This window comes from Piliocolobus tephrosceles, chromosome 1 (genome assembly GCF_002776525.5).
Source record: "Piliocolobus tephrosceles isolate RC106 chromosome 1, ASM277652v3, whole genome shotgun sequence".
NCBI classification, from domain to species: domain Eukaryota; kingdom Metazoa; phylum Chordata; class Mammalia; order Primates; family Cercopithecidae; genus Piliocolobus; species Piliocolobus tephrosceles.
Genome location: NC_045434.1, coordinates 198,905,773 through 198,930,393, shown reverse-complemented (window position 1 = coordinate 198,930,393; position 24,621 = coordinate 198,905,773). Strand labels below are relative to the sequence as shown.

The window sequence follows — 24,621 nt, the reverse complement described above, 5'->3', positions numbered from 1 at the left end:
GCCCCCGCCCCCGCCTTCTCCCTGGGCGCATGCGCCGCACAGCGGCGCCTTTTACGACGCGGCGGGCGCGGCGCGCTTGGCGGCTGGAGATAAGCGGCGCGGAGCTAGTCTGAGCAGAACGAGCGAGTGCGGCGGCAGGGCCGAGAGGACGCGCAGGTGGCAGTGTCGCCATGTCGCACGGTCACAGCCACGGCGGGGGTGGCTGCCGCTGCGCCGCCGAACGGGAGGAGCCGCCCGAGCAGCGCGGCCTGGCCTATGGCCTGTACCTGCGCATCGACCTGGAGCGGCTGCAGTGCCTTAACGAGAGCCGCGAGGGCAGCGGCCGCGGCGTCTTCAAGCCGTGGGAGGAGCGGACCGACCGCTCCAAGGTGGGCCGCCTGGGGCTTGGGGCGGGCGGGGCGGGGTGCGCGTTTGGCCTCGGGCCGTCGGTCTACTCATTCCTGATGTTAAAAATAACGACAGCCTGGTTGCCAAGCGCTTTTCCGTGCCTGTCTCCTGCCAGCTCTGGGAGGCGAGCAGCGTTGAGTCTCCCCATTTTGCATATAGGGAAACTGAGGCCGAGAGGGAACGGGGACAGTTTTGTCAAGCTACACAGCCTAACGCTCTTCCAGGGCTGTGTGGGTTAGAGAGGATGGCCGTGAGGGCCGTTGGACCACTGGTGCTAATGGCTGCCTCATCATATTACTTAGTGAAGAAGAGCCTAGGGAGATGAAAGGTGTTTCCCATATAAAGCAAAGGTTCTTTATATTGTGGGGTCGCAGACCCCCTTGCTATCTATTTGAAAACGATGGACCTTCTCCTCAGAAAAATGCACGTAAGCACCTGCCTTTCAGTTCACACTTAAGAAGGCTCTTCGACCCTGGAAATTCATTCATGGGCTTTTTATTAAGCACCTTCCAGTTGGATGACCTGTGGCTGTTAGGACACTGGATAAGACTGATTAGCTTCAAGTTAGTAAGTCTTGGATAACAAAGGGAGAGTGACTATTCCCATTGCACCGCAGTTGTAGAACAGGGTGGGAGATGCCTGAAATTGTAGGCTCTCAGCAAATATTTGTTGCTTTCTCCTCCCCCCTCCCCATCCCCTCCAGTTTGTTGAAAGTGATGCAGATGAAGAGCTTCTGTTTAATATTCCGTAAGTATCTCCTTGGTGCCTACCTCAGGCTAAATAAGCTGTACCCAGTTGCCTCTTCAGATGAATTCATTCACTGGTGTCAAGAGCACACCATTCACTGGTGTCAAGAGCTTCTTGAAATGGGATAAATTAATTTAATGGGTTTGAGGAGGAAGGCATCATAGCTTTCTTGGTGCAGACTGGAAACCAATAACTGAGAAATTGAGGTAAATTTCTTAGAATTGTAGAATGCTAGAGGTGGACAGGATCTTAGAAATTAGTACAAGTTGACAGATGAGTAAACTGAAGCCCATACAAGGGAAGGGTCTTGCCCAGGGTCACACAACTAAACAGGTATTCAAACCCAGGTTGACAACCTTCTCTTTTGCATTCTGGCAGATTTACGGGCAATGTCAAGCTCAAAGGCATCATTATAATGGGAGAGGATGATGACTCACACCCCTCTGAGATGAGACTGTAAGTGGCAAAAGCTTAGGCCCTCAAGGAGCTCCCGTGGTTACATTTATTGCAGAATAGTATCATTTTTCTTCTTACCAGGTTTAATATTTCCCCTTTTAAAATATCTTGGCCCTGTTCTCATTCTGCATTGGAATACACATATTTCTTCCTGAATTAATGACCTTCTTAGATTAAGCATCTTTAGGGCCAACAACTTGTCTCATATTTCAAAGTGCATACTATGACACGATTCATTCAGAGAGCATTGTGTAAATGTCATTTGTTGATGACTTTGCAGTTTTCTTAATAACTAGCTGCAGATCTCATGTGATCTTTATGGATTCTCTTCTTGGGGTTAGCTTCAACATTTTTCCTTGCTGTTTCATACAGTAATGATCTTATGTGTTTTGTTGACGTGGAATTACTCCACTTGAGTTTGTGTGGCATTTAGTTAGCAAAGTTGTGTATACTTCTTGCAACACTGAATCTTTTGCCAACAGAGTTAGTATTATTTTTGACAACTTACCTTATTCCAGAACAGCCTTCCTAAAAGAAAGGGAAAACTGCTTTTTGAGTGCTGGAGAAACATACAAGAAGAACTTTACATTTAAAAAGTTCAGGCCGGGTGCAGTAACTTTTCCCACAAAACCAATAAAAGATGACATATAGGTCGGGCACAGTGACTCACACCTGTAATCCCAGCACTTTGGGAGGCTGAGGTGGTCAGATCACCTGAGGTTCGAGACCAGCCTGGCCAACCTGGTGAAACCCTGTCTCTACTAAAAATAAAAAAATTAGCCGGGCCTGGTGGTGCACACCTGTAATTCCAGCTACTAGGGAGGGTGAGGCAGGAGAATTGCTTGAACCTGGGAGGCAGAGGTTGCAGCAAACTGAGATCTCTGCACTGCACTCTAGCCTGGATGACAGAATGAGACCCCATTGCAAAAGTAGTAATAAAAACAAATAAATAAAAAATTAAAATCCTAGAGGCCAGGCATGGTGGCTCACGCCTGTAATCCCAGCACTTTGGGAGGCTGAGACGGGTAGATCACGAGGTCAGGAGTTCAAGACCAGCCTGGCCAAGTTGCTGAAACCCCATTTCTACTAAAAATACAAAAATTAGCTGGGTGTGGTGGCATATGCCTGTAATCCCAGCTACTCAGGAGGCTGAGGCAGGAGAATCGCTTGAACCCAGGTGGCAGAGGTTGCAGTGAGCCAAGATCGCCCCACTGCACTCCAGTCTGGGTGACAGCAAGACTCCATCTCAAAAAAAGAAAATAAAAAAATTCAAATCCCAGCACTTTGGGAGGCCGAGGCAGGCGGATCACTTGAGGCCAGGAGTTCAAGATCAGCCTGGTCAACATGACGAAACCCTGTCTCTACTAAAAATACAAAAATTAGCTGGGCGCAGTGGCACGGGCCTGTAATCCTAGCTACTGGAGAGGCTGAAGCATGAAAACACTTGAACTGGGGAGGTGCAGGTTGCAGTGAGCCAAGATTGCACCACTGCACTCCAGCCTGGACAACAGAGCGAGACTCTGTCTCAAAAAAAAAAAAAAAAAAAAAATTCATCTGAAAAATTGATTAATTTAAAGGACTTTAAAGAGATTTAAGATATATTGTAGTTGAGTATTAGAAACATGAATTTGGAAGCAAATACATGTGTTTAATCATTTTAAGGAAATAATACCTTTGATGCTTTTGGAGACTTATTTACTTGGAAGATGATGGACTGACCTGAGAATATTAGACATCCATGCTGCATTGTGATTTAGAGTGTGGGGTCTGGAGTAAACTGGGTTCAAATAATGGCTGTACCACTTGCTACCTTCATGACTTTGAGACCTTATCTTCTATGCCTGGATTTTCTCATATCTAACATGGGAATGGTAACAGTGCATACATAACTTACAAGATTGTGGAGAGGCTTAAATGAGATAAAACATGTAAAGAGCTTAGATTAGGTCTGGAACACAGTAAGTGCCCGATTTTGGGTGAACAGGTACAAATACATAGCGCTCAGTTCTAAGCACACTACATGTATTATACTTTATCAAATGTAAAATGTCATTGATTGTAAAATGTACCATTATATTATATACAGTTAATACAGAAAAAAATGCTATTTAACTATGACATGCCATGGACACATCCAGAAAAGTTAGATTGAGAGTATTAAATCAGGGAAGTTTGAACACAGATAAGGTGTTGCTTGTTACTAAAGGATTACCATTCAGCCAGGCGCAGCGGCTCACACCTATAATCCCAGCACTTTGGGAAGCCGCGACAGGCAGATCACCTGAGGTCAGGAGTTCAAGACCAGCCTGGCCAACATGGTGAAACCCTGTCTCTACTAAAAACACAAAAATTAGCCGGGCATGGTGGCAGGTGCCTGTAATCCCAGCTACTCGTGAGGCTGAGGCAGGAAAATCACTTGAACCCAGGAGGCAGAGGTTGCAGTGAGCTGAGATCAAGCTACTGCACTCTAGCATGTGCAACAGTGCAAGATTCTGTCTCAAAAGGAAAAAAAAAAATTACCATTGGGCTGGGCACAGTGGCTCATGCCTCAATCCTAGCACTTTGGGGAGGCTGAGGCCAAAGGATCACTTGAGCCTAGGAATTAAAGGTTATGGTGAATTAAGATCATAAGATCTTATATTGTACCCCAGCCTGGGCAACAGAGCAAGGCTTAAAAATATATTATTTGTTTATATATTTTGAGATAGGGCCCCACTTTGTCACCTAGGCTGGAGTGCAGTGCTGCAATCATAGCTCACTGCAGCCTCTACCTCCTGAGCTCAAGCAATCCTCTCACCGCAGCCTCCCAGGCAGCTGGGAATACAGACATGTGCCAATATGCCCAGCTAATTTATGTATTTTTTTTGCAGAAATGGGGTTTTGCCATGTTGCCCAGGCTGGTCTTGAACTCCTGGGATCAAGCAGTCTGCCCACCTCAGCCTCCCAGTGTGCTGAGATTATAGGAGTGAGCCACTGCACCCAGCCTAAAAAAAATTAAAAAGAATTGCTGTTAATTTTGTTATCTGTTGATGTTGTCAATTATTGTAAAATGGTATTACATATATTTTGTTTGTTTGTTTGGAGATGGAGTCTCTGTCGCCCAGATTGGAGTGCAGTGATGTCACCTCGGCTCACTGCAAGCTCTGCCTCCTGGGTTCACACCATTCTCCCACCTCAGCCTCCTGAGTAGCTGGGACTACAGGTGCCAGCCACCATGCCTGGCTAATTTTTTGTATTTTTTAGTAGAGACAGAGTTTCACCATGTTAGCCAGGATGGTCTTGATCTCCTAACCTCGTGATCTGCCCACCTCAGCCTCCCAAAGTGCTGGGAATTAACAGGCATGAGCCATGGTGCCCAGCCACATATATGTATTTTTTTAAAGCCCCCCCTCCTTCCCGCCCCCCCCCTTTTTTTTTTTTTTTTTAAGATGATGTCTCACTTCTGCCCAGGCTAGAGTGCAGTGGTGCAATCTCGGCTCACTGCAATCTCGGCTCACTGCAATCTCAGCTCACTGCAACCTCCGCCTCCCAGGTTCAAGTGATTCTTCTGCCTCGGCCTCCCAAGGAGCTGAGATTACAGACGCCTGTCACCAAACCTGGCTAATTTTTGTATTTTTTACAGAGATGGGGTTTCGCCATGTTGGCCAGGCTGGTCTCAAGAACTGGCCTCAAGGGAACCACCGTGCCTGGCCTAAAAGCCCTTTTTAACAGTATATATTATATATATTTATTATTATTATTATTTTAAGACAGAGTTCTGCTCTGTTGCCTAGGTTGGAGTGCAGTGGCCCAATCTTGGCTCACTGCAACCTCCGCCTCTTGGGGTCAAGCGATTCTCTTGCCTCAGCCTCCTGAATAGCTGGGATTACAGGCGCACACCACCATGCCTTGCTAATTTTTTTTTTTAGTTTTAGTATCGACAGGGTTTCGCTGTGTTGACCAGGCAGCTCTCGAACTCCTGACCTCAAGTGATCCAGCTGCCTCCGCCTCCCAAGGTGCTGGGATTACAGGGGTGAGCCACCGCGCCTGGCCCATACTGGAATATTTATAGGTGAAATGCTGTGTCTGGGATTGCTTTAAAATATTGAGCTTAAACAAAATCAGGCTGATATAGGCAAAATCTACAAAATGTTGATCATTGAAGATGAGTGAAAAGTATGTGGAGATTCATTATGTTCTCTCTGCTTTTATGTAAGTTTGACCTTTTCCATAGTAAAGTGTGTTTAATATATGCATTACTTAGAATTGATACAATTTCATCTCCATACCAACTGTGTGGAATATGTACTATTATTATTCCCATTTTACAGATGCCCAAATTTAAATCAGGTGCCCAAATTTACTCAGCTGGTAAGTGACAGAGCCAGGCTTGAATCCCAGAAAGTCTAGCTCTAGATTTTAACTACCGTGCTATACTGCTTGTCATTATGCCGCTTATAAATGTTCACTATTATTATTATTCTATGGTGCATCATTCTTAGAAACACTTTGAAGTAAACATTTGCTTTCTTAAATTACATGATTTTGCTCCAGCTGATATCGAGGCCTTTTCTCTGTGGGTGTGTTAATAAAACACCCTGGAATTGGTGGGGACATGTGGCTTAGTCTTTGGGAATTTGTGGGTTGTAGAGACAGCTACTTTTTAGATTACTCTTTGAAAAACATTTTCTTCTCTAGCAGTTTACTTTTTATTTATTTTGAGATGGAGTCTCACTGTCATCCTGGCTGGAGTGCAGTGGCGTGATCTCGGCTCACTGCACCCTCTCTAGCGGTTTAGATGTGAGATTGCAGTCTTGTGTGCTCTTTCAAAATGGAAATCCCCATGTTATAAATTTTTTAAGAACTGTAAGGTGACTGAGTATATGACATAATTTTTGGACACAAAATGATTGAGCATTGGGTTACCTGATCTTTTATCTCTTAACTGTGTGTAATATGTTTCTGCCAAAGTATGTATTTTTCCCATGGGTAAGCTGTTCTATTTAATAACATCCTCAGTTTGGTCTGAATGTGCTGAGTTGTTTATTTTCTCCATGCATTTGCTGCATGTGACCTAGTTTGAGCCGTCTCTTTGTGTATTGCTTCTCACGTGATATTAACCCACTCAAAGATGCCATGGGGTTATGTTGCACATCTCAGCTCTTTTTTTGTTGGATTAAAGATATTTGTAGGCTGGGCGCAGTGGCTCATGCCTGTAATTCCCGCACTTTGGAAGACCGATGTGGGCAGATCACCTGAGGTTGGGAGTTAGAGACCAGCATTGCCAACATGGCAAAACCGTGTCTTTACTAAAAGTACCAAAATTAGCTGGGCGTGGTGACGTACACCTGTAGTCCCAGCTACTCAGGAGGCTGAGGCATGAGAATCACTTGAACCTGGGAGGTGGAGGTTGCAGTGAGCTGAGATTGCACCATTGCACTCCAGCCTAGGTGACACAGTGAGACTCTGTCTAAAAAAAAAAGAAAAAGATACTTGGAGATACTTGTATAAAATGTTATTTCTAAAATTTGACCCCCAAATTCAGTCTCCTATTGATAGAACCAAAACCATTTAAGCAGTCAGAAAGTTTTGAAAACCTGAAACATGTGATAATGCACATTTCTTGACTTTTCTTTCCTTTCCTTTCTCAGGTACAAGAATATTCCACAGATGTCCTTTGATGATACAGAAAGGGAGCCAGATCAGACCTTTAGTCTGAACCGGGATCTTACAGGAGAATTAGAGTATGCTACAAAGTAAGCACTGGGCCTGTCTTCCATTCTCTGTGGCTTCTTATAGGGCTTGCCATTTGTTTGTGGCCAGTCTCCTGCTCTCTTAGCATTGGAAATGAGTTAAAACAGTGGGGGAGACTGGATCTTTGGCTTGGTCAATTTTTGGCAGAGATTTCAGTGCAAGCCACAGACTTGTTAACTTGTAAGCAATTGGCAGATCTGAATGAACTCCTAGGGTGGTTTTAGGAAAGATATATCTCCCATTAGTTTAGGTTAACACTAAATGTGCTTTAGAATCCCTGCTGGGTTATGTAGCACTTCGCATTCCTGTTCCTTGAGGGCAGGAGCAGTGTTTATCCCTACTGTCTTGGACAGGATCTGGCAGGTGCTCAGTATATGGTCATTGAATTAATTGCCCGTCCAAAGGAGAAGGAAGGACTCAGGAGCTCTGACTTTGCCTGGCTTTTACAAGCTGGAGCTGAATTATTGTTTTACATGGTGGTGAGATACTCATTGAACTATAATTCATACCTTCTTTCCCTGTTCCTGTCATCCCCTAGAATTTCTCGTTTTTCAAATGTCTATCATCTCTCAATTCATATTTCAAAAAACTTCGGAGCAGATACGACAAAGGTCTTTTATATTGGCCTGAGAGGAGAGTGGACTGAGGTAAGATGGGGTGGGAAAGGTTGTGCCCTCATGTCTACATATCTGCACACTGTGGTGATGGGAGCGGAAGGGAAAAAAGCAAGTTTCACAATTACTCCCAGTTTGTTATTTTTCTTGGTTTTATCATTATGAACTTTTCGTCTCATTTGACAAACTACAGGTATTTTTAAGGGGGTTGAAACTGTTATTTTCAACCCCCTTAAATATATAACATATCTCTCTCTCTCTCTCTTTTTTTTTTTTAATATATCTTGGCTCACAGCGACCTCTGCCTCCTGGGTTCAAGTGATTCTCCTGCCTCAGCCCGCCCCCCGCCCCCCCACCCGAGTAGCTGGGATTACAGGTGCCTGCTGCCACGCCTGGCTAATTTTTTTGTATTTTTAGTAGAGATGGGGTTTCGCCATGTTGGCCAGGCTGGTCTCGAACTCCTGACCTCAGGTGATCTGCCTGTCTCAGCCTCCCAAAGTGTTGGGATTACAGGCATGAGCCTCCATGCCCAGCCTGAAATTGTCATTTATATTCACAGTTTTTTCCTTTCAAATGCTTTCATTGAGTATTTTTGATAATCTTTTCTATTCATGGACCAGGGATAAGATAATACGATAGACAGGTTCCTGTTCGCATGGTACCCCCATTATAGTAGAGAGACTGAATCTTCAGAGTTATAGGGTGAATCATTGATAATGATCTTTGCAGCTTTCTGAAGTTAAAAAGTATCAAAATTGGGAGATATTAGATGATGACTTCTAAGTATTAAAATCAGGAGATATTAAGTGATGACCCCTAGAAATGAACCTGAATAAGGACTACTGCAACGTATGTGGTGTGGGAAAGGACAGTTCTTCTAATGGCTGGCTGACCCAGCCTCAATTTTCTTGCAGCTTCGCCGACACGAGGTGACCATCTGCAATTACGAAGCATCTGCCAACCCAGCAGACCATAGGGTCCATCAGGTTACCCCACAGACACACTTTATTTCCTAAGGGCTGGCCAAGGCTCCCATAGAGGTGCTGTGTCGGTGAAGATGTACGACTACCTGTTGGGAAGGACAAAGGGATGAGGCTCCACAGAGAGTTGGCTGCCACAGCCTCTGCCAAGCTTTGTCTTTGGGGCTTGCTGCAGAAACCTGGCCAACGGAAGATATGACACCACTGGGAGGGTTGTGTAGGTGCCAGGGGACCATCGTTCTTCTTTAGGGCACTGCGGAAATTGGGTCTTGGGCTGGGTGGCATCTGGCAGTCATGGATAACATTTGCTTTTCCAGTCAATGTGGCCATGTGATTCCAAGTGTCATGTTGCTTTGTGGCAGGATTGTTGTGTGACTTGTTTTTTGTTTTGTTTTGTTTTGTTTAAAGGAAACTTTGTGGGTTATAGGAAACTTTCTGACGCCTCAGGATTGTGTTAATAGTAGCCATCAGGGGGGTCTCCAGCTAAAACACTTGTTCCTGCTTGCTCCTTTACCCTCTCATTGTTCAGCATTCTTGTCAAGTTGCCCAGCTTGGAGTTGTCTGTCACGCACATGTGTCCTCTGGTTATAGCTAGAAGGTCAGGAGTCTCCTGCTGATGCGTGATAGCTTAAGCTTGGGGAGAAGGTCTTTTCCAATGCCTAGCTAAGCAGTCTGGGGAGAGCATGGGGATCATTTCTGTGTGTGTGGGTAATCTGGTTGGTAAGATTGAGACTTAGTTAAGATTTCCCTTGGAACTTCCTTAATGTTTATTAGCTTCTAATTAGTGTTGTAAGTCCAATGCCAGAATTTGGAGATCTGAGTTCTTCTTTTCATGGCTTTTATTCACTGTGACTAATAAGCTTCCTAATAAATCCTTGCCAGACTTAATGTTTGTATTTTCTTTTGAGTTCTTGATAGCAGTGATGCAACTTTCATGTCATGGGGAACTGTACTGAACTTTGAAATTTTTTGTTGTTGTTTTGGACTAGGTAGATTATAGAAAGTGCCACAATTAAATCAAGACTGGATCAATTTTTCCAGGAAAGGTCAAGCTTAATTTTGTACAGTAGACCAAAAACACTCCTACACCCATATATAGTAAAGAAGAAGGTGGGGTTGAAAACCTGTATTTCACAAAAATTAGCTGGGCATGGTTGGTGTGCACCTGTAGTCCCAGCCACTTGGGAGGCTGAGGTGGGAGGATCACTAGAGCCCAGGAGGTCAACAGTAACCCATGGCTACAGTAAGCCATGATTGTGCCATTGCACCCCAGCCTAAGGTGACAGAGTGAGACCTTGTCTCAAAACAACAACAACAAAACCTTATATTTCATTTTGCACAAAGGGAAGTAATTTGTAGAATGACATTTACAAAAATGAGGGAAAACCAATTCTGGAGCTCATCAGAAGAAATGAGGGTGAAGAAATTGAGCAGCTCATGTGGTCTGCTGGTATACAAAAGACTTTGGACTTAAAACTCAGTTTAGCAATTGAAGAGAATGTAAGTATCTAAAAAGGGGATTTGATATGGTCAGTATTCTCTCCCTTGCAGAAAACAGGAACAGGTGACAAAGGGAATTAGTGTTGAATCTGATCCTTTCGGGAGAATTCGTCTGAGGGATTGGCCCATGCTGCTGTTTGGAGGATATAGCCACTGTTTCTCCAGCCTGTCCTAGGAAAACTCTGCCACCACCAAACCTTGTTGGCCCTCAAAATTTCTAAAATGCAGCTTGAAATAAACCAGAATACAAATGCTGTTCTTGAAAAGCACGAAGGAGGCCGGGCGCGGTGGCTCACGCCTGTAATCCCAGCACTCTGGGAGACCAAGGTGGGCGGATCATGAGGTCAGGAGATCGAGACCACCCTGGCTAACACGGTGAAACCCCATCTCTACTAAAACTACAAAAAATTAGCCGGGCGCAGTGGCGGCGCCTGTAGTCCCAGCTACCCGGAGGCTGAGGTAGGAGAATGGTGGGAACCCGGGAGGCGGAGCTTGCAGTGAGCCAAGATCGCGCCACTGTACTCCAGCCTGGGTGACAGAGCGAGACTCTGTCCCCCGAAAAAGAAAAACACGAAGGGGCCTATTCACTCAGCCACAGCTTCTTTCAGTTGGATCATTTTTTGGAGTTAAAAGAAGGGCTATGTTTAAATTTGGAGTAGGGGGAAAAATAAAGTTAGAAATCAGAGCAGACGAACCCTTCACTAATTCCACTAATTAAAGCATTAATCACAGCTCCTGGGACTGAGCCTCTGAATTTGAAGCTTCACTGAAGAATTTGTTTTAAGTGTCATGGTGTCTCCGGTGATTGAGGTTGCAGGAGGAACTGTTCATTCTTCCATAAATGGGGACATTACCCTCCTTTTTCTTTTGACATTCAGTCCCGAGTCCTTGGCTTGCGGTGGTCCCCTAGGCCCAAAGTTTTCTGCCCTGAATCCTGGTATTGTAGGCTCCCTGACCTGTTGAGTATTTAGCACCAAATTGCCTCTGGGCCTGGGAGAAGTGCTTTGTTGAGCTTTCAACTTTGTACTGTTTTCTTTCTGTTCCAAGAAAACACTAGTATAGGTTAAGCTGGCAGAGTGAGTCCTAAGTGACTGAGGGGCAAGTGTGACTCATTTCCTATTTGCAGACCCCCACACATTCTCAGGGACATGCTGCTTCAACTCAGTTTGCCTCCCTTGTGACTTTTATGTGGTCCCTGATACCTATTTCCACTTCAGCTTGAAGGGAGCGTTTTGTGCACTGTCTGCATGACATTGCTCGTGAAGGGCAGCGCTAACACTGCCAGTGCCTGTCCAGCTCTCCTGATACGGCTTTTGTATTTTTCCTAGGTCCTTTTTTGCGTGATTAACGCATCACGCTGTGATTTTACTGTATAAAGCATGTTCACACAACCTCATTTAAACCTACCAACAAAGCCGTGAAGGAGGCAAGGTGGTTATTACCATTTTATATCTCAGGAAGCAGATCTAGAGAGGCAGAATTTCAATGGAATCCCCAGGTTGCTGTTTACTTGCTTCCTTGAGCCTCAGTTTCCCCATCTTTAAGGCTGGAGAACTAGATGATCTGTAAGGTCTCTTCGGTTCGGAGTGTGTTATTCCATTCATGATCCTGGAATAGGGCATGAAAGCCAGTGGCAGACACCCGAGACCTTAAGAGGTGTGTCCCATAGGGATGGCAAGGTGGTAAAGTTTATGCGAACAATAGTGTGAGGGATGCCTCTCCTTCCGGTCAGCCCTCCTCCAGGAGGCGCATGGGTGGTGGTACCAAGTGGGAGTCTTGGGTGCCCTGTCTCGATTCTACAAGGTGGGAGCGGGAGAGAACCCAGCGACTGCACGACTGAATGACAGGGAGTGGCTCCACCGCCTCCAACATGGCAGCTTCTATCCAGCGAAGCCGGGTCCCCGCTTCCGGGTTCCGTACTGCCGGCCAGGCTACTTCCGGCAGCGCGATGGCTGGGTTCCCGGGACTCGAACGGAAGTTCCGGCGGGGGCGGCCGAGGGGGAAGAGTGTGTCTGCGGGAGAAAGAGGAGAATTGCCCAAGCGGCCTCGGAAGCCCCAGGGAGTGGAGGTAGCCAGCCGGCGGCTGCGGAGGAAGGGCATGTAGGGGAGGTCGGCCTTGGGAGGGTCCCGGAGAGCGGGGAGGGGGACCGCGATAGGGGAGGATGGGGGTGGGGAGTGAGGTACGAAGGAGCTGTCCAGTCTTGGGGACTTCGGGAGTGGAGTGGGGCTAGACAAGGGGTTGTCTGGGTATAATGGGACAGACTTTGGGGTCGAAAGTAGAAGAGCCCATTGTGGGGCGGGGGCTTCCCCAGAGTCAAAGGTACAAAGCCCCATTGTGGACAGGTGCGAGTCCCGGGTCGGGGTAGAAAATGTTACTGGGGAGGGTGACCCTTGGTCAGAACAGAAGTTCCCATTGTGGGGAGCAGGAGATCCTGGGTCAGGGTGGAAGTTCTCAAGGTGTAGAAGGAGACAGATCAGGGGGAAGGCACCCCTCCAAGGAGGGAGTCTGGGCGGGAGGTGCAAGTCCCCACGGTGGAGAAGGAAGGGAATCGCAGCTCAGGGCGGGAGATGCGTTCCCCAGTGGGAAGAGGAGCCCCGGGTCACAGGTGAATGGTCCCATTGTGGGGAGCTGCCCTCAGGGGCCAGAGATGGAAGGTGAGGCCAGTTGGGAGGGGTGGGCAGGCACTTGGAGGCAGGTAGTGGAAGCTTCCGGCGAGTTTGGAGGACGCCGGCGAGTTTGGAGGATGGGGAGGGGCCAGCCAGCCTGACATTCTTTTGTGTGTTTGGGAGTCCCAGAGCGTGGTCAAGCCGGGGCTCGTTTGCAGTCAGTGGCAGCAGCAGCAGGTAGCTCCGTTTAGGGGGGCGTGGAGCACCAGTTTGGGGTTGGGTGGAGTTCTTAACGCTATCTGGGGACATGGGCAGCCCCCTCGGGGTCTGGGAATGGATGGGCCAGAAACTGCTGTGAAGGCTGGATGGGGGCTGGGTCGGGGGAGGTTGAGATGGGGGTTGGAGGCGGCACTGAGTAGGGGATGGAAGCTCCTTTCCCTGGCATTTTTCTATTTCCCATAGGGCCGGGAGCTGGGGAGGCAGGGACCCAGGGATGATTGGAGAGGAGGGGGAAGGCACTGACCCCCGAGGAGTTAGAGGGGGAATGAAGCAGGCGTGCCGCTGCCTCCCCTCTGCCCCCTGCCCTACAGTCCCTGTACCCTGCCTCTGCCTGTCTCCAGCAAGCTCAGATCCTGTGGTTGGGCCAGAACCAGAGACACACGTTCTGGGCCACTAGGGTGGCTGCCTCTGCCTTTCAACCCTGGAACTGAGGCAGACTTCCTTCCCCCGTGCCCTGGGACTTCTTGCCTATTTGTGCCCAAGACAGAACCTGGGTGCTGTGTGGGGCTGATGGCCTGGTGGCCTCTTGGGCCAGGATTGTGTCCTGTGCCTGGTTTTGCTCGACTGCCACCCCTGATGTGTGCAGGCCCCCGCCGTGGAGCCGTGTGGTGTATGTGTGGTAACACCATGTCTGTGCCCCTGCTCACCGATGCTGCCACCGTGTCTGGAGCTGAGCGGGAAACGGCCGCGGTAAGGGTCCCCTTTTTCACGCTCGGCCAGACACTGTGGGAGCAGCTGGAGGACCAGCTGGAGGGGGTGTGGGAAAAATGGAGGTGGCAGTGATGAGCAGGGAGTATCCTGAGGCCAGGAGGCTCAGGGTAGTAACCTGTTTGCTACCTGGTTCCTCCAGGTCCTTGGGGGTGGGGGAGGGGTGGGCAGAAGTTGGAGAACCTAGAGGGAACCTTCCTGTCTCCCCATTTCCATCCTTTTCCAGGTTATTTTTTTACATGGACTTGGAGACACAGGGTAAGTGACTGAGGAGGGGTGCTTCTTAAGGAGGGGGCCTGGGCCCAGCAGCGGACTGGAGAGGCCTGCATGTCCCCTTCTCTTCCTACCACATCAGAGCTTTTCTCCCGTCCCTCCTACAGGCACAGCTGGGCTGATGCCCTCTCCACCATCCGACTCCCTCACGTCAAGTACATCTGTCCCCATGCGTGAGTGTCACCCCAGCAAGGGAGGGGCTGAGGCTGGGGATCATCTGGGGGTGGTCCTGGCATCCCAGGCCTGTTCTCTCCTGTCAGCTGCATCCTGGGGCTTGGGCTCAGGGCAGTCAGAAGTGGCATTTTCAGCCTTAGCTCCTGTGGAGCCCCCAGGAGTGGGGTCCAGCACCAACCCCCAGCTCTAGGGCCTCCTAGATCTGAGCTCTCCTAGAACCCACACCTCCCTTTGCCCCTTCCCCAAGTACTCACTGACTACCTGGGACCCCGTCACACCAAGCGCTAGGCTCTGCTTCTCCATCGCTGGCGCTTTGCTCCAACCACAGCCTCCAGCCCCACGTGGCAGGTTGCCTGGCAACACCTTAAACACAGGCCCTGCCTGCTGGGAGGGCCCCCAGGGGCGGCACGGCCCCACTCTGGGCTGTGGGCTGTGGCCTCTTCATTCTTCCTGAGCATGCTGGGCCCTCTGGCTGTCTCCCCAGGCCTAGGATCCCTGTGACCCTCAACATGAAGATGGTGATGCCCTCCTGGTGAGTCTGGGAGCAGGGCTGGGCAGGGGGACAAGGACACTTGGGCTGAGGGAGCTACAGGGGGCTGTCTGGCTGGGGTTTTCTATAGCTGCCTGTGCCTCTACTCCCCAGGTTTGACCTGATGGGGCTGAGTCCGGATGCCCCAGAGGACGAGGCTGGCATCAAGAAGGCAGCAGAGAACAGTAAGACCCCAGCCCCTCCTCTGCCGCCTCCATCCCCTGCCCTCCAGGAAAGCTCTGGGCGGTTCCTCAGCCTGGCTCCGTTCTTGGGCCCCTTGGCAGCTTCCCCCCACCTACTCATGCTCCCTCCCCCCAGTCAAGGCCTTGATTGAGCATGAAATGAAGAATGGGATTCCTGCCAATCGAATCGTCCTGGGAGGCTTTTCACAGGTGAGGGGAGAGGGGTGGGGGTGTAGGGGGTAGGGGTGGCAGGTGAGTGAGCTGTGCCTTCATGATTCCTCTCTTCTCCCTCCAGGGTGGGGCCCTCTCCCTCTACACGGCCCTCACTTGCCCCCACCCTCTGGCTGGCATCGTGGCGTTGAGCTGTTGGCTGCCTCTGCACCGGGCCTTCCCCCAGGTGAATGTCCCCACTGACACCCCCCACCTTTTGGGTCTGCATCCTCGTGGCTTGGGGACTGCTGCAGCACTAGCTTTGCCCTGAGTCCTATCCGGCCCCCAGGCAGCTAATGGCAGTGCCAAGGACCTGGCCATCCTCCAGTGCCATGGTGAGCTGGACCCCATGGTGCCTGTACGGTTTGGGGCCCTGACGGCTGAGAAGCTCCGGTCTGTTGTCACACCTGCCAGGGTCCAGTTCAAGACATACCCGGGTGTCATGCACAGCTCCTGTCCTCAGGTCAGTGGGGGACCATTTCCCACTCCCGCTTCTCTGCCTCCAGCCAGGAACCTCTTGTGATCCCCTCTTAATCCCCTCAGGAGATGGCAGCTGTTAAGGAATTTCTTGAGAAGCTGCTGCCTCCCGTCTAACTAGTCGCTGGCCCCAGTGCGGTGCCCCAGCTCATGGGGGACTCAGCAAGCAAGCCTGGCACCATCTTGGATCTGAGCCGGTCGAGCCCCTGTCCCCACCCTTCCTGACCTGTCCTTCTCCCACAGGCCTCTGGGGCAGGTGGCAAGGCCTGGCCTGGCCTGCCTTCCTGGCCTCAGCCGCCTGGCTCTGTCTGCAGCAGGGGCAGGCTGCTTTCTTATCCCATTTCCCTGGAGGCGGGCCCCCCTGGCAGCAGTATTGGAGGGGCTACAGGCAGCTGGAGAAAGGGGCCCAGCCGCTGACCCACTCACTCAGGACCTCACTCACTAGCCCCGCTTTGGGCCCCCTCCTGTGACCTCAGGGTTTGGCCCATGGGGCCCTCCCAGGCCCCTGCCCCAACTGATTCTGCCCAGATAATCGTGTGTCTCCTGCCTCCACTCAGCTGCTTCTCAGTCATGAATGTGGCCATGGCCCTGGGGTCCCCTTGCTGCTGTGGGCTCCCTGTCCCTGGGCAGGAGTGCTGGTGAGGAGGTGGAGCCTTTTGAGGGGGGCCTTCCCTCAGCTGTTTCCCCACACTGGGGGGCTGGGCCCTGCCTCCCGGTTACCCTCCTTCCCTGCAGGCCTGGAGCCTGTAGGGCTGGACTGAGGTTCAGGTCTCCCCCAAGCTGTCTCACCCCCACTTTGTCCCCACTCTAGAGCAGGGAGGCAATGGGGGAGGAGTTGTGTCTCGTCTTCTGTCTCCATGTGGTTTTTGGGTGTTTTTCTTGTGTCCTGGATTCCGATAAAATTAAAGAAATTGCTTCCTCATTGCTCAGGCCTGGCTGAGTCTATTCCAGGGGTGGATAGTGACCATCTGTGAGAACCTGCCCCAGTGTAAGAAAACTTGTTTTTATTTTTAAATACTTTGGAAAGCTCTTTCAGAGCAGTATAAATGAGTCCCTGGGAGGGGAGGTTTTGTTCCAGAGCCTTGCCCCCTCGCTCGCTCTTGGTGGTCCTCATGAACTCTTGGACCCTGTGGAAGATAAGACTTAGAGACCTCGGCCTCCTGGTCAGTGGAGCCCTTGGCCTCACGCCTGGTGGGATGAGCGGGCCCAGCTGGGGTTTGAGGTAGGGGAGGCCATGGCTTGGCCCCAGCAGCTCCAGGGCCCTGGGTTCCTGCCAGAGGCTAGAGGGCAGGCAGCTGCTGCTTTTCCTCGTCCTTGGTAGGGGAGGGTCCTCAGGCCTGCGCGCCAAAGCCTGAAGGATTCTGCTTCTGCCAGCGCCACAGATCCTCACCTGCAACACGGCGAGGTGTGTGCTCAGGGCCCACGGTGGAATGCAGAGCCTCCCCCCATTCCACAGCCTGCCCTGGCTGGGCATGCCCAGATCTGATCAGCCCCTCCTTGGCCCCTAACTGCAGGGGTCCGGCCAGCACTCACACATCCTGTCCAGTCCTAAGGCTGCTGTCCACCCCAGCTCCTCGTGGGCCAGGCTGGGGTTGGCGTAACAGGCTGCCACATCACCTTCCCGCCGTGCCACCACCTTGTACGGGATCTGCAAGACAGGAGGTAGTTGGAGCTTAGCTGAGCCGGCCCTGGCCCAGCTGCCGGCCAGGTCTTTAAGAAGCGGAAGTGCAGAGCAGCGGCTCGCCCGCAGGCACCTGGTGCTGGGTGCTAGGCAGGCTGAGGAGACTGGGCAGTGCCAGGTGCCCACAGGAGAGGTGAGTGGGAAGGGCCAAAGCTGCTGTGCTGCTGAGAGCTGGGTGGGGTGAGGTGGGTGGGGCAGGGGGCCTACCTTCTTCCCAGAGGCCTTCTCCATAGCTTGGACCATCTGCAGCACTGAATAGCCTGTGCCCGTGCCCAGGTTGTAGATCTGCCCCGCAGAGAACAGGGTTTATGGAAGGAGCTGGACTGACCACCCCTCTGGGCCTCTCTGCCTGGATCTGGTCCCTCCCCTCCCTCATTTCTCCCTTCTCTTCCTACCCGGCAGCCACACTGCTCTTTCAGCTTCCTCAAGGCTGCAATGTGGCCCTTGGCCAGATCCACGACATGGATGTAATCCCGGACGCCTGCAGAGAAGGGAGTGTGTTGGATGGGGAGTCTGTTCCCCCTGACTCCTGGCTCCCACTCTTAGGTCCCCCAGTCCTAGGCTCACCTGTGCCATCCTCTGTGTCATAGTCATTGCCAAAGACATTCAGGGCCTCCCGTCGCCCGATCGCCACCTGGAGGTGGAGATCAGGTCAGTTCCTCTCAGATCCCAGGCACCAGCTATAACCCCAGGGTCACTCCTGTCCCTTCTCTTCTGCCTTACCTGGGAGACATAAGGCATGAGGTTGTTGGGTATGCCCTGGGGATCCTCGCCGATGCAGCCAGAGGCATGGGCACCTGTGGGGTTGAAATAGCGCAGCAGCACTGCGTTCCAGGTCTGTGGGATGTGGGTCAGGCGGTGAGGCCAGAGGCACAGGCAGTGTGTCCCAGCTGAACCCAGAGCCCTCCCCATGCCTATTCTGTTTTTTTGAGATGGAGTCTCACTATGGCCCAGGCTGGAGTGTAGTGGCCTGATGTGGCTCACTGCAACCTTCGCCTTCCAGGTTCAAGCAATTCTTATGCCTACTCAGCCTCCCAAATAGCTGGGATTACAGGCACACACCACCATGCCGGGCTAATGTTTGTATTTTTAGTAGAGATGGGGTTTTACCATGTTGTCCGGGCTGGTCTCAAACTCCTGACCTCAGGTGATCTGCCCACCTGGGCCTCCCAAAATGCTGAGATTACAGGCATGAGCCACCGCGCCTGGCCAGTTGCCTATTCTTTAGAAACAAGCAGGAGATGGGGCCCTCTACTGTGACTGCCTGAGCCTTAGCTTCCTCCTTAGCAGGGGTGTTCAGAATCCCACCCTCAGGCTCAGGGTGGGCCGTCAGTCAGGGCAGCCAGGGCGCTGTCAAGGGGGCCTCACCTTGTCTGCCTGGCACAGGTCCCGGATCATTTCCTCGATGAAGAACTTGGACTTGCCGTAAGGGTTGGTACAGCCACCCGTGGGGTGGGCCTCGTCCAGAGGCAGGTACTGGGGTTTCCCATACACAGTGGCTGAGCTGCTGAACACCAAGTTCTTCACCCCGTGGGCCTTCATGATCTGGCCATGGAGAGGTGGTGTCAGTGGCCTCCGCCTCACACATTACTCCCACCCTGTTACTCCTCCACGGGAGAATGGGGCTGAGGTGGGGAAACTGAGACTGGGACGTAAAGACCTGAGTCCAGGATGATAGAGCTTGGGCTCTGTGTTTGGCACTGCCTGCTGGGCTGGGGCCCAGGTGGGCACCCTCCTAATGTCTGTGCCCTGCCCCATGCCTCTCACCTCCAGAAGCTGGATGGTCCCAGTCAGGTTAACTCTGTAATAATCCAGAGGCTTCTGCACCGACTCGCCCACAGCCTTGAGCCCCGCAAAGTGGATGACCGCCATAAAGCTGTGCTGCAGGGGCGACATGGCCAGAGATTGCTCTACTGGCCTTAGTCCCCCCGGCCCGCCTGCCTGCACCCACCTTTTTTTTTCTTTTTTTGACAGTCTCGCTCTGTTGCCCAGGCTGGAGTGCAGTGGTGCCATCTCAGCTCACTGCAACCTCCACCTCCCGGGCTCAAGCCATCCTCCCACGCCAGCCTCCAAGTGCCTGGGACCACAGGTGTGGGCTACCACACCCAGCTAATTTTTGTAGTTTTCTGTAGAGATGGGGTTTCACCGTGTTGAGCAAGCTGATCTTGAACACCTGGGCTCAAGTGATCTCACCTCGGCCTTCCAAAGTGCTGGAATTACAGGCGTAAGCCACCATGCCCAGCCTGCACCCACCTTTTTGAAGAGACGCTGTAGGGCTCCCTGGTCCAAAATGTCCATCTCTTCAAACTCCACAGAGCGGCCTGCCAGCTCCTGGACCCGCCGCAGGCTCTCAGGCAGGGAGCCCCCTCCTGGTAGGGTACACGTAGGCCACATCACCACGACATGGGGCGCTGTGTTCCCAGGGACTAGCCAGACACACGTTCCCCACCCGGTGGTGGAGGTGGAATCCAGAGTTTTGCTTCTGCCATCCCCTCAAGTAGTCCCAGCCCCACTGCCCCGCTCACCACGGAAGGCGTTATGGAAGTTGTCGATGACCACGGGCAAGTAGCCGGCCTCCAGCAGCTCCAGCACCGTGTGGCTGCCAATGTAGCCAGCGCCACCTGTTACTAGCACCTTCTCTGCCATGGCACCTGGCCCAGGATACAGAGTCTCAGAGGTGGCTTGGGCTGCCCGCTCAGAGCTTCCTTCCCACTGGAATCCTGTCCCCTATGCTCACTTTGGAAGGAGGCAGCAGTGTGCCCTAGGTACCAGGCTGGCTCAGAAGTCAGCCCTGGGGCAAGTCTGGATACTATCACTTTCTGGCCTTAGGCTTTGGAAATTAGCCTCTTGGCCTCAGTTTCTACCTCTGTAAAACAGAGCTAATAACTGTATAAACATCATGAGGCAGTGTGAGGGTTCAGTGAGGTGATCTTAAGGGCCCACCACAGCAGAGCTGGGGAGACTGACACAGGCACCTTATTTTCTAGTTCCACTTGTCTTGGAGTTGGAAAGATGGAATCTGAGGATCCACACTTCTTTCTCCAAGGTGACTGAGGAGTGGAGAGTCCTGGGCAGAAGGAAAATAGCAGCAGGATTGGGACTCCAGGGTCCCAGGAAGGGGTTGTCTGCTCAGACCGAGGCCTGTCCAATGCCTCCACCTTTGCTAGGTGTAAATTGGCACCTGGGCTCAGTGACTAATACCTCCTGCTCTAGGCGGCCCCCACCCCCTTTCCCTCAAGGGTCAGCTGGGAGGAAGCAGGAAACAGATCACATGGCCTCAAGGATGAGATCTTTGCCTGGCAGGCTGAGGCCAGCTCAGGGGCAACCACACCGTGCTTGCTCCTGGAGTGGGCCCCACCCAACCCTGCCCATGCCAGGGCCAGCCCGGTCACTCCTGGCTCGGAGTTAGGAATCCCGCCCAACTTAGGCCTCTCTGGGTAGGCCGTGTAGACGTGGAGTTTGCCAGGTGCGCACCTCCACCCTTAACAAATTGCGGGCAGAACAGGCGGGACGGGGAGGAAGCCCCAGACACTAAGGCCTTTCATTCCCAGCGACCGGGCCAGCTGCCGCCTTCCTCCACGCTGCCTCTATCCCCTTCTGGGCTCACGCAGCTCCAACCACTTGACCAAGAGCCCTCTGCGTGCCAGGCTCTGTACCAGGCACTTTTGCATGATTTTCCTGAATTCCCCCAGCATCTCGGTGAGGCAGGTGTTATCACTGGCATTTTACAGATACAGACACTAGGGTCAGAGAGGTGAAACAGTTTCCCTTCGGTCCCACAGCTGGCGACAGCGGGCTGGAATCTGGATCGCCAGACTTGCAGCCCGGCCCCCTCCCCAGGCGGCTCGCCCTTCCCCCACCGCTCCCCGCTGGACTCTGCCCGCCGCGCGGAAGCCACCCCCGCCCCCGCCCCGCGCCCGGCGCGGACCCCGAAAGTGGTGGCAGAGAGGCCCTGGGAGGCAGGAAAGCTGGTCTGAGCCCGGCTGCGCCCTCGACCCGCGGAGTGACCTTGCTCAGCCGTCGCCCCCTCGGTTTTCCCAGTCTGCTGGAGGAAAGGGGAGCCGGGCCGTGGGCACTCTAGGGCGGCTGGGTCTCAGGCTGGGCTTTGGGCTGTGGCGCGGAGCGGCGCCGAGCTAGGAGTCCCCAGGCCGGGAATGAATGAACCCCGGCCGCCCCAGCCCAGGCAGCGGGGAACTGGGACAGAAGGGGCGGGCCTGCCCAGTAGGGACTCTGCCAGGAACGCGACCCGCCCCTCGGAAACTCCCTCGCTCCCCGCGGACTCCCCGGCCCCTCGCGAGCCCACCCGGCCCTTCATTCTGCCTTCCGAACCTGCTTGGGTTCCCGCGCCGCGCACTGGCTCCAGAGGAACCGCCTCCTGCGCCCGAGCTGCGGGCCCTTTAAGTGCTGACGGCCCATCCCGACCTCGCTCCTCCACGCCCCCAAGGAAACGTGTCACTCGGGTTACAGCCACTACGGGGACGCCGGGAGGACAAAAGACCTCCGCGCTGTGACTGCGACTGCGCGGCGCACGCCCACGGAAGGCGGAAGTGGGCGGTGCCACCCCGCGAGGGGCGCAGCTGGTGCCAGGTCCCGGGAGCGGGTGGGTCCCTGCCGGTGCCCCGGGTCCCCAGGCCAGCTTGTCCCAACCCCTGGAAGAGGGCCGCGCTTCCGAGGGGACAGGGGACAGAGGGTAGGGGGCCCACGGCTCCGCCCCACTCTGACCCGTAGGTTTTCAAACTTGCCGGTGTCTACCAGACCCTGAATTCAAAATCTTGAACTACCCGATCCCACGGGACTAAGGCAGGAGAGGGTCGCAGGGGGCCGTGGTGCCGGAAGTCCAGTCTGCAAATAAACCAAGGAGCTGGAGGAAGCTGTCAGGCCACACTAGCGGTTCCAGCGCCCTTGGCTCTCAGCCGCAGTCCACACCTGCCGGGAATGCTCTGCACTCTGCCTGCCACGACGGCAGGTTAGAAAATGATTTTGTTTACAATGAAAAGTAGTAGAGCTAAATAATAATATGCATTAAATGTGACATCCTGCGTGATGAAACCAGAGCAAAGGCGCCCTAAATGCAGGAGCGCACAGGTGTCCCCGCAGCCGAGAATCAGCGCCTGACCGCAGAGCCCGGGGAACCGACAGGTGAGCGCTCCCGGGCCTGAGAGCCAGGGAGAGGCCGGGCCACCGAGGTCCAAAGCAGCAAGTGTGCCCTCAGGGGAGCTTGTGCAATAGCCCCAGTCACAGAGGCAAAGCTCAGAAACAACCCTGTCGGGTATTCTGGCCAGCAACTGCTACAAGCAGCCTCCTGAGTAAGCCCAAAGCCACTGATTTCCAGTCACTATGGATTTGGGGCTCAGGTGGGGAAACAGGGAGGAAATGCAAAGATTAATAAACTAGTTCATAGTCTCCATTTTCCTCTCAGAGTGCAACATGGTAAAGTATTTTCCTCCCCCACGCTCATGTATACACACAGCTGCACAACCAAATGCCGGAATGATTCTGTGCCATTCAACCTTTAATTACATAAGCTGTTTTCAAAATTCACATTCAGCGTGGAGATTTTCCAGAGATGGAGTTGGCAGATGGCCAGCACGAAGCTCTCCACTTTCCACAAATGGTCTCTGCCAGCTTGGGAAGAAGCCCCATGACCTGTGTCCTGAGAAGTCAGAGAGCAAGGGCCCCAAGGCCATGGCAGGCTGGAGCTGTGTAGAGGGCAGCCAGGTGGCCAGCTCGCAGATTCCATACAGAGCGGAGACTCAAGGATCATGCCAAGTAGGGAATGGGGTTCCCACATGTCCTCAGGGATTCAACTCCTGGGCCAGGGTCCATAATGAAGGGAGACTTCAGCCCTCAAAGCCTCTTGCTCCTACTCAGGTCTGGGCAGGAGGTCCCACTGCTAAGCAGCTCCTCCTGCCCCTCGCCTGCTTTCTGCCAGGAGAGACCTCTGTGTAGAGCTGGCTATGAGGTACCTGCACCATTTAACCTCATTCTCATTTCCGTGTTCCCATCCATGAATCATCTGTGTGTGCACCTATTTCCATACCATCCCCACGGCTTCAGGTGGGCAAGGGGCTCAGAGTTTACAGGTAGCCTGAGCCACTTTGGAGCTAGTTTTTCTGTTCAGGGCTTGACAGATAAAGTTCCCAGCTTCCAGAAGCTTCTGGAGATTCACACCCTTTGAGAAACAAGTTAGAGGATGTGGTAAGTCATGGGCATAGCCCTCAACACCAGGGAAAACATCAGCATGGATAGACAACTGTGGTACTGAAAAAGTCAAGGTGAAGATAAACAGGCTTTTTCCTTGACAGCAGGGCGCCAGCTGCCTGTGAGTTCCTGTCTGTCTGGCACCTGGATTATTCCTCTGACTCCCCCTCATGTAAGATGCCCAATCTGTATAATGGTTTGTAGTGCAACTACCAGGGCACAGATCTCATCAGTCTTGTTCAGTACTCCCTCTTCAGGGCCCAGCACAGGGCCTGGCCCAAAGAGGTAAAAGACTGATATTCAAGTGAGGATTGTGAGGCAGAGAGGGAGGGATAAAAACACCAACTGAAAGGGCCAGGCAGAAACCCTCTGTTCATACAGTAGCTCATATTTGCTGAAATGTACTCTGTGTTCAGCTCTGTGCTAAGCATTCTACATAAGGTTTCTTTTTATTTTTATTTTTTTTTGGAGACAAAGTTTTGCTCACGTCGCCCAGACTGGAGTGCAATGGCGCGCTCTCAGCTCACTGCAACCTCTGCCTCCCGGATTCAAGTGATTCTCCTGCCTCAGCGTCCCAAGTAGCTGGGGTTACAGGTGCCCACCACCACACCCAGCTAATTTTTGTATTTTTAGTAGAGAAGGGGTTTCACCATGTTGGCCAAGCTGGTCTCCAACTCCTGACCTCAGGTGATCTGCCCACCCTGGCCTCCCAAAGTGCTGGGATTACAGGCCTGAGCCACCGTGCCCAGCAATTTTTCTATTATTAGTAGAGACAGGGTTTCACCATGTTGGCCAGGCTGGTCTCGAACTCTTGACCTCAGGTGATCCACCTGCCTTGGCTTCTCAAAGTGCTGGGATTACAGGTGTGAGCCACCGCGCCTGG

At 52.4% G+C, this 24,621-nt stretch overlaps 4 protein-coding genes across 13 annotated transcripts in view; 2 read left to right on the top strand and 2 right to left on the bottom strand.

Annotated features, from left to right (window-relative positions):
• The first annotated feature begins 36 nt into the window (after positions 1–36).
• PITHD1 (PITH domain containing 1) lies at positions 37–10,672 on the top strand. 2 transcript variants are annotated; one of them, XM_023219685.2, is made up of 6 exons: positions 37–368; positions 1,091–1,134; positions 1,513–1,590; positions 7,221–7,325; positions 7,862–7,970; positions 10,469–10,672. In XM_023219685.2, the coding sequence occupies exons 1-6, from the start codon at positions 171–173 to the stop codon at positions 10,496–10,498; spliced, it is 564 nt and encodes a 187-aa protein (XP_023075453.1). In that variant the 5' UTR covers positions 37–170; the 3' UTR covers positions 10,499–10,672. The 2 variants fall into 2 exon arrangements, with proteins under 2 accessions (XP_023075453.1, XP_023075452.1); XM_023219684.3 differs by lacking the exon at positions 10,469–10,672 and adding an exon at positions 8,852–9,805 and having other exon boundaries at positions 43–368.
• A 1,660-nt stretch (positions 10,673–12,332) lies between these two features.
• LYPLA2 (lysophospholipase 2) lies at positions 12,333–16,778 on the top strand. Its single transcript, XM_023219681.1, has 10 exons — positions 12,333–12,485; positions 13,890–13,993; positions 14,238–14,269; positions 14,392–14,457; positions 14,943–14,990; positions 15,102–15,172; positions 15,306–15,379; positions 15,465–15,566; positions 15,669–15,842; positions 15,923–16,778. The coding sequence occupies exons 2-10, from the start codon at positions 13,916–13,918 to the stop codon at positions 15,971–15,973; spliced, it is 696 nt and encodes a 231-aa protein (XP_023075449.1). The 5' UTR covers positions 12,333–12,485; positions 13,890–13,915; the 3' UTR covers positions 15,974–16,778.
• Positions 16,779–16,838: 60 nt separating this feature from the next.
• Positions 16,839–22,887, bottom strand: GALE (UDP-galactose-4-epimerase). 4 transcript variants are annotated; one of them, XM_023219671.1, is made up of 12 exons: positions 21,867–22,887; positions 20,513–20,604; positions 20,063–20,188; positions 19,791–19,906; positions 19,305–19,418; positions 18,906–19,082; positions 18,261–18,374; positions 18,105–18,171; positions 17,933–18,018; positions 17,745–17,822; positions 17,390–17,504; positions 16,839–17,246 (listed from the first exon to the last, which is right to left on the bottom strand). In XM_023219671.1, exons 3-12 carry the CDS (start codon positions 20,181–20,183, stop codon positions 17,188–17,190), a joined length of 1,047 nt encoding a protein of 348 aa, XP_023075439.1. In that variant the 5' UTR covers positions 20,184–20,188; positions 20,513–20,604; positions 21,867–22,887; the 3' UTR covers positions 16,839–17,187. The 4 variants fall into 4 exon arrangements, with proteins under 4 accessions (XP_023075439.1, XP_023075437.1, XP_023075441.1 ...); XM_023219669.1 differs by having other exon boundaries at positions 17,745–18,018; XM_023219673.1 differs by lacking the exon at positions 17,745–17,822.
• Positions 22,888–23,020: 133 nt separating this feature from the next.
• Positions 23,021–24,621, bottom strand: part of HMGCL (3-hydroxy-3-methylglutaryl-CoA lyase) — a 40,260-nt gene continuing 38,659 nt past the window's right edge. For all 6 annotated transcript variants that reach the window (XM_023219679.3, XM_023219676.2, XM_023219677.2 and 3 more), the window contains one exon: positions 23,021–23,709. In XM_023219679.3, coding sequence (XP_023075447.1) covers positions 23,608–23,709 — 102 coding nt within the window. In that variant the 3' untranslated portion in view covers positions 23,021–23,607. The remainder of the gene's footprint in view (positions 23,710–24,621) is intronic.